Below are 8,353 nucleotides of genomic sequence, written 5' to 3'. Positions count from 1 at the left end.
AAACAGGCATTTATATATGTAGAATTTGAAACTGTTTAAACTACATTTCACTATTTACTACATGTCACTGTTACTATCCTCTAGTTTATTGCTCACGTGACATAGACTGCTAAATTCCTTCATTGTGAGGTCATATTCCTAAATTAAAAAGAATTAGAGATGAGACATATAAAACCCAAAATGAGTTTTGTGGCTCAGAGAGTGAGTCACAGAATTAAACTTCAACACATCTCCCATTACATTTCTTTTCTTTTTATTAGAAAGGTCTTTTATAATTATTACTAGAGGCCCGGTGCATGAGATTCATGCGGGGGGGAGGGAGGGGTTGCACGCACGGTCCCTCAGCCTAGCCTGAACCCTCTCCAATTTGGGACATCCCTGTCACAATCCAGGACTGCTGGCTCCCAAATGTTCACCTACCTGCCTGCCTGATTGCCCCTAACCACTTCCGCCTGCCAGCCTGATCACCCCCTAACCACTCCCCTGCCAACCTCATTGATACCTAACTACTCCTTTGCCAGCCTGATTGCCCCCAACTGCTCTTGCCTGCTGGCCCAATTTCCCTTAACTGCCCTCCCCTGCAGGCCTGGTCTCCCCCAACTGCCCTCCCCTGCTGGCCTGATTGCCCACAACTGCCCTCCCCTGCTGGCCTGATTGCCCACAACTAACCTCCCCTGTTGGCCATCTTGTGGTGGCCATCTTGTGTCCACATGGGGGTGGCTTTGATCACATGGGAGCAGCCATCTGTGTGTTGGAGTGATGGTCAATTTGCATATTACCTTTTTATTATATAGGATTATTCTAGAGAGAGAAGAATGCTGAGAGAGAAACGTTGATTTATTGTTGCACCCATTTATGCATTCATTGGTTGCTTCTTGTACATGCCCTGACTGGGGATCTTACCTGAAACTGTGGTGCATAGGGAGGACACTTAACCAAGGGAGCTACCCAGCCAGGGCCCATTGCATTTATTTCCTAGTTATAAGCTCAAACCTGAATTTAGAAAAGTACGTGGCGTGACTCCTTACCAGTCTTTTAGCTCAGGCTTGGGGTAGGAGGGATGTGTCAGAATAAAGGAGGCATGTGGGTAGAAAGGTACCTTTTGAAGCTGTGAGTGTCTTCATGCTCACCTGTGTCTTTGTCAGGAAGTGGCTGTGGGAGCTGAGAGTGATGTCTTGACAAGGAGTGGGGCTCAGACAGAATCTTTCTGCAGAGCCTCCCAAACGTATTGTTTTAGATAGCACTTGGAAAATGACCCTGAACTTTCGCAGGCCACAGAACTCCATCACGATCGTTTCTCGGGAGAACATGCATTAGGAGTATTCACTTTTCCAATTTCCTAAGGACTCTTGAGTAAATTCACTTTAGCTGAGTCTCACAAATCGATACAATGAGGCTTGGGAGGCCACATGACTGCTGCCTGTAAGAGGAAAATCATGCTCTCACTTCACTCACTCTGCACTGGGGGTAACAACAGCCCTTGGGTTCCTATCCCTGTGCCGGAAGCTTTACATACACCATCGCACTTGATCTTCACCCTGATCCCAAGAGGGAGAAGGTATATAGGAGGAAAAACCCTTAGAGCAGTTAAGTAAATGACACTACTGTGTCAGAGCTGAGATTCCATTCAGATCCAGCCTTTCTCTCTCTCTCTCTCTCTCTCTCTCTCTCTCTCTCTCTCTCTCTCTCTCTCTCTCTCTCTCTCTCTCTCTTGTTTAATATATTTTATTGATTTTTTACAGAGAGGAAGGGAGAGAGATAGAGAGCTAGAAACGTCGATGAGAGAGAAACATTGATCAGCTGCCTCTTGCAAACCCCTACTGGGGATGTGCCTGAAACCAAGGTACATGCCCTTGACCGGAATCGAACCTGGGACCTTTCAGTCTGCAGACTGAGCTCTACCACTGAGCCAAACCGGTTTCGGCTCTCTCTTTTTTAAATTGATTTCAGAATGGAAAGGAGAGGGAGAGAGAGATAGAAACATCAGTGATGAGAGAGAATCATTGATCAGCTGCCTCCTGCACGCCCCCACTGGAGAGCAACCCAGGCATGTGCTCTGACCTCTACCCAGGAATCGAACTGTGACTCCCTGGTTCATAGGTCCATGCTCAACCACTGAGCCATGCAGCCAGACTAGATCCATCCTCTTTGAGGTTACTCTCGTTTGGTTCCTAATGGCTGTTTCTTTCTGCCATCCCTGTGTCCAGCAAAGAGAAAATTAGAGCTTAGATGTATGTTCTAGTACTGGATTGTTCAGGATCATACCTGTTAATTGTTTGGGCTTGAAATTGCTAAAGAGAACATATGTGGTGTGGTAGGAAAAATAATGGCCCCCAGAAGATGTCCCTATCCTAAACCCCAGAAGCCAGAACATAGTGATTAATATAATATTGAGATGGGAGATTTAGAATTACCCAGGGGTCCCAACTAATCACAGTAATCCTTAGAAGTGGAGGAGGGAGGCCACAGAGAGTCAGTCAGAGACGTGGTGACGAAAGCAGATGAGAGTGGTGCCGTTGCTGTCTGGGAGCCACAAACCAAGGTACGTAGCAGCCTCCGAGCTGGAAAAGTTGAGAAAACATATTCTCCTCTGCAGTCTCCAAAAGCAATCAAGTGCTGCCGATAGCCTTGATTGTAGCCCCACAAGAATTATTCTGGCCTCCAAAATTGCAAGACAATACGTTTGTGTTGTTTTCAAGCCACTAAATTTGTGGTAATTTGTTACAACAGCCACAGTAAACTAATATAGATACTTAACATTTAGATCCTTCCATGACACAGGGGCCAAAATTCATGCAGCAATGCCTGATAATGCTGTCCCTTTATCACGTAAGCGGTGGTAGGTGTTATAAATAACAGGTATGAAGAGAAGGAGTTGCTACTGACCCCAGGGTTCTAAGGGCCAGCCTCACAAGACACATAGAAAGACCTCACAGTCCTCAGGAGCTTCCTTTTTGTTCTCTTAATGGCACTGAAGCACCTTACGTTCATTACTACACCATCTATTGGGCACCTACTATGTTCCAGGTTCCAGAAATTCAAAGACGAATAGAACTCAGATTCATAAGGAGCTTGCAGTCTAGTAGGGCGGCAGAACACAAAAACAAGTTATTTCAAGGCATCAAAGATATCTGCAAAGAGCAATGGTAAGATATGTACACATATAATATCTTATTAAAAAAATGAAAAAAAATATCTGCAAAGACAAAAATATCTTCAGGAAAAGAATACTAGAGCATGGGCGATGAGCTCTGCTTAGGGAAGGTACAGGAGCAGGGAGGTTTGGAGAGGGGTTGATGTCACAACTGGGGGTGTCTAACACCTTTGGTGGGAGAGGTTCCGACACCGAATCTAGGCGACCTTAGATCTACCTTCTGTGAGGGCTGTGGTCTCTGTGTGATCTTTGCTGCATATTTAATACATTTTATTTTTTTATTTTTTTATTGAATTTTTACAGAGAGGAAGGGAGAGAGATGGAGAGCTAGAAACGTCGATGAGAGAGAAACATCGACCAGCTGCCTCTTACACACCCCCCACCGGGGATGTGCCCGCAACCAACGTACATGCAGATGTTTGGAGCCCTGGAGAACCCTTCTCCATGATTCCATGGAATTTCAAAGGAAGAAAGAGTCCTGCCTGCGTGGCTCAGTGGTTGAGCATCCACCTAAGAATCAGGAAGTTGGGGTTTGATTCCCCGTCAGCATACATGCTCAGGTTGTGGGTGCAGGAGGCAGCTGATCAACGGTTCTCTCATCATTGATGTTTCTACCTCTGCCTCTCCTTTCCTCTCTGAAATCAATAAGAGTATATTTTTTAAAGGAGAGATAAAGAAAGTGAAAGGTTTCATAAACTATAATGTTCCAGCTATATGTTAAAGTATTGTCTACTTGCTTGGGATTCATGCTTAGATATTGGGAAATTTCTTCTCATTTTTTTTTTAATCTCTAAACTAAGTCATTCTTCCATTAAGAAAATAAACACAACAATGGACATAAAAACCAGATCTATGTTTGCTGGGCAACCTCCATCTAAAATATGTTGAATTTTGGATACAAGAATTTAACATTTTGTACAGACCAGGACATAAACCCTTCTCATGATTTTCCATCCCTAAACTTACTTAATCCTGAGAAGGTATACCCACTCTTTCCTGAGGAAGACTGATATAGTAGGAAACTGAACTTTAAAGCTGAAAGTACTTTAAAGATCATTTGAATCAGAACTTGTTTTACACATGAAGCACCTACGTCTGCAGGGGTGGAAAGCCGCGGGGGTTACGGAGATGGGCCAAGCCAACATTAATACCCACATCTCTCCAAATCCCCGCCCCCAAATACACTGCCCTTCTGGCTTAGCTTCCTTCAAGGTTTATCTGGACTTACTATTCTGTTCCCAACATGTTCAGGCAATAAAAATTCTACCTTTTTAGTGCAAGTCTTTTTTTTTCTTTCACAAAATCAGTTTCACTTCTGATCAGTTTTAAACTCATTTTGCCGATTTTACAAATGAAGTAAAGTAAAAAATTGTAAGTGTTAAGGAGAAAGGTAGGATAAATCAGCCCAAAGTAATTAAATACTTAATTAAAGTGTTTCATTTATAACGTTTTCATTATAAACTCATGAGTTCCTTTAAATACTTATGAACATTTTCCTCAAAGTATTTTTCTGTGACAAATGGCATCCTTGTAAACAGGAAAAGGTTAGTGAGAGGAGAGCCTCGGCTCGGTTGTGCCAGCCAGGAGGGGTGACGGGCCCGAACAGGAGGATCTGCTCGCCGCTGTGCGGGCTGGGCTTGCAGGGAAGAGCCCACTCCGCCCCTATGAGGCCTAACACACAAAGGGTGTCCCCGTGGGATGTTACTGCCCACGTTCCCCCTATTATCTCAGCCACGGGCTTCAGACGGTGATTTTCCACCTGTTTTTCCTTTTGTTTTTCCCGGAGTGACCCAGCCCACTGGGTGACCAACCCCTAGGGGGTTTCCCTCCCGTCCCTGGAGGACGGCGAGCGGACGGTTCGCCCGGCGCGCACGGGGGCTTTCCACAGTGACTCAGGGGGTGGAGTCCAGCCCCTCCGCCCAGGGAAACCGCCGGGGCACGGGGGCACCTCGGGGGCCCCGCCTCACACGCTCCGCACTCGGAGGCCGCGCGGGACGCCCCTCGGGAGCCGCTCGCCGGGGCGGGGGGGGGCGGGGGTGGGCGGAGGCGGGAGGCGGGCGCGGCCGGCGGCGGCGCGCGCCGGGTCAGGTCGAGGACGCGGGCGGGGCCGAGGCGGAAGGGCCGCCGGGCGCCCACGTGACCGCCGCCCGCAGCCCCCCAGCCGCCGCCGCCTCCCGGGCTGCAGCTCCCGGCGTGCCCCGCACTCGCCGCTCCCGCCCCTCCGCCCCCTCCGCCTCCTCCTCTGCCTCCGCCTCCGCCTCCGCCTCCGCCCTCAGCCGCCGAGCCCAGCCGCGCAGCCACAGCCGCGGGCACTATGGTGAGGCGGGCACGCCGGCCCGGGGCCGGGGGGCCGGGGGTCGGGGCCGGGGCCGGGGCCGGGCGCGGCGAGCCTGGGAGGGAGCCCGCCATTTTAACCTGATTTGGGCCTCCAGGGTGGGCGCTCCTGCGCGGCACCCCGCGGCTGGGTCTCCGCCGGCCGGCCTTCCCGCCGCGGGGCTGGGCCCAGCCGCTCCTCGGATTCCTGGGGCGGGGGCCGGGGCGGGGGGCCTGTGCCGGCGGCGGGGGGCGGCGGCGCGGCCCCGGGAGCGGTGACGGCGCGGGCGCGGCTGCGGAGCCGCCGGGGCGCCGCCTTTGCCCTTCGCCGCCCAGCTCCTCCGAACACGCGCGGCTCTAAAATTGGTCCGGGCCCCGGGGCCTTGCCGGAGGGAGGCTTTGGGAGCGGGGCTGGGCGGCCCGCGGGGAGAAGGCTTTCGGGGAGCGCAGGGCGGTGGGGAGCGGCTCCCTAACGCGCTCCCGGGAGGAAAGCCCGTGCGCCGGGCCCGTTAGCGCGGAGCCTGCGTTCGCGCCGGAAGGCGGTGATGGGGACGCCGTGGGCGGTTTGGGGCTCACACTGATTCTCTTTCCTTATGAGGAAACGGCACTGGCTAGATGACTTTAAAGAAAAAAAAAAATAGTAGGAGCATTAACTGAAATCCAAGTGGTATTTTTTTTTTTAAGGGCCGCAGAGTTGACACAATACAGAAGGTATTTTTGCCGCTGCTCCCGAAGCTCTGACATCACCCAGTGAAAGAGGAAACATGTCAGGGATGGGACAGCTTGTATTTGTCCCTTTCCATCGGCCTCCCGTTTGCTTCAACCAGCAAGCCGCCTTTAAAAGGATGGATGGGGCAGGATGAGTTAGAATCCTTAGACGCATAATATGCTGGCACTTAAAATGTGGCAAATCCGGATTGGACTGCTTGCACGGGAAGGTGCAATTTTTGCTGTCCAGACTAAAGTGAATCCTCTCCAGGCAAATAGTAATTTTGGTTAAACCAAAATACTTAGTTCTGATTTACTGTTTGTTCTCTTTTTTTTTCTTCTTTTTTTTCTTTTAGGCTTCTGGAGTTACAGTGAATGATGAAGTCATCAAAGTTTTTAATGATATGAAAGTAAGGAAATCTTCTACACAAGAAGAGATCAAAAAAAGAAAGAAAGCAGTTCTCTTCTGTCTAAGCGATGACAAAAGACAAATAATTGTAGAGGAAGCAAAGCAGATCTTGGTGGGTGACATTGGTGATACTGTAGAGGACCCCTACACATCTTTTGTGAAGTTGCTACCTCTGAATGATTGCCGATATGCTTTATACGATGCCACATACGAAACAAAAGAGTCTAAGAAAGAAGACCTAGTATTTATATTCTGGTGTGTAAAAACAAAAGAAAAAAGAACTTTTAAAATGCAAGGATTGTTATTAACATAGTCAGTTTTGCCTTTTGTTTTTCTTTTAAGTGGTATTCAGCAATTATTTTTTTTTTTTTTCTTCTGTAGGGCTCCTGAAAGTGCACCTTTAAAAAGCAAGATGATTTATGCTAGCTCTAAAGATGCCATTAAGAAGAAATTTACAGGTACAAACATGGAATATTTTGTGCAGAGGAATTACTCTTTCTTAATTATAATAAGGTCATGGGTCACGTTTTTTCTTTTCTTTTTAGGTATTAAACACGAGTGGCAAGTAAACGGCTTGGATGACATAAAGGACCGTTCAACCCTTGGAGAGAAATTGGGAGGCAACGTAGTGGTTTCGCTTGAAGGAAAACCCTTATAAAATGACAGCCAAGTGCCATGTGGGTCATACGGAGCTTCCACTCTCCAGCTCAGTCCATTGGAATAGTGTTAGGTTTTTGTTTCCGTTTTTCCTCTTCCCACTGGGTCCTTCCATCACAATGGATGAAGGAAATATCATTCATGTAAGCAGCCTATCAGTGATTGCCATTAGACTGTTCAGTGCTGTTCCTTTGATGTAGAACCCAAGGAATGCCTTCCCATGAAATTATAGCCAAAACAGCTGGGGACATGCCTCCCTTGCAGCAAGCACTACACTGAATGTGATTGTCAATGTGAATAGCTTAGAGTACTGCAAAGGTTAAGCTCATTGAATGCCTTGAAAGTATTATCCACTGGTCAGATGGTAAACTTTATTCAGTATTATTTATAGTTGCATTTGATTGCAGTTCTGTGAGGCTTCAGCATTCATACACCTCACCTGCCTTGGCAAGCCTGTTTTTGTGACATGGCAGCACAGATACAACACTATGCATCGAAAGCACTTTTTTTTTTTTTTTTTTTTTTTTGTATTGAGTTTAACTTCCCACCTTCAAAAGGAATGCCAATAAGTTGTGTTAACTGTGTCATCAATTTACCCTAGTAAGTCAGTGTTCATTTCTGTTACCTGCGTATCTTCTTAAAAGAAGTAGCTGATATTAATGCCTTTTTGTTTTCCATTGAGTGTACACTACTGAATAAGTGTAGGTAGGAGTTTTATGTTTACCATGTAAGTCTTGCAACACTAAAGATACTTTATCAGTCATGATGGCAATTTCTGTATAAAAGAGCCTTAAATGGAACGTTGTTTTTGAGATCAAACTCCCTACCCTCACAAAAATGGCCACTTTGCAATAAAAATTGTGGCATGTTACGGGAACGTTGCCTTGTTTTCCTTGGACATTTTGCAAATGTTATGTGAAGCAAACAGCTATTATTAATCTCGGCATTGGTCATTTAAGAATTTTTTTCTTACGACATCCATGCATGGTATTTTCCAGTTTTGTTGGGTTTATTTGGTTTAAAAAAATATCCTAAAGCCAACTAATATAAAATACAGAGGGATACTTTATAAGCATTCGTTTATTTCTTTATTCATATGAGATCAATTTTTT

General features: G+C 47.1%; 1 protein-coding gene across 2 annotated transcripts; it reads left to right on the top strand.

Moving 5' to 3' along the window:
* Positions 1 to 5,218: 5,218 nt before the first annotated feature.
* CFL2 (cofilin 2) lies at positions 5,219 to 8,112 on the top strand. Of its 2 annotated transcripts, none has more exons than XM_084875234.1 (4): positions 5,219 to 5,471; positions 6,532 to 6,839; positions 6,966 to 7,042; positions 7,130 to 8,112. In XM_084875234.1, exons 1-4 carry the CDS (start codon positions 5,469 to 5,471, stop codon positions 7,240 to 7,242), a joined length of 501 nt encoding a protein of 166 aa, XP_084731360.1. In that variant the 5' UTR covers positions 5,219 to 5,468; the 3' UTR covers positions 7,243 to 8,112. The 2 variants fall into 2 exon arrangements, with proteins under 2 accessions (XP_084731360.1, XP_084731361.1); XM_084875235.1 differs by lacking the exon at positions 5,219 to 5,471 and adding an exon at positions 5,521 to 5,833.
* The last annotated feature ends 241 nt before the right edge of the window (positions 8,113 to 8,353 follow it).

The sequence above is a fragment of the Pipistrellus hanaki genome (assembly GCF_964339955.1).
Source record: "Pipistrellus hanaki genome assembly, chromosome: 1".
In the NCBI taxonomy this organism is placed as follows: domain Eukaryota; kingdom Metazoa; phylum Chordata; class Mammalia; order Chiroptera; family Vespertilionidae; genus Pipistrellus; species Pipistrellus hanaki.
Note: the sequence above shows the minus strand (reverse complement) of the source record. Positions and strands in the feature narration are given on the sequence as shown.

Excerpts from the sequence above, each read along its gene's own strand:
- CFL2 (XM_084875234.1), top strand. Across the intron at positions 6,840-6,965 it reads GACCTAGTATTTATATTCTG|GGCTCCTGAAAGTGCACCTT; the intron begins GTGTGTAAAAAC and ends TTTCTTCTGTAG. Across the intron at positions 7,043-7,129 it reads CATTAAGAAGAAATTTACAG|GTATTAAACACGAGTGGCAA; the intron begins GTACAAACATGG and ends TTTTCTTTTTAG.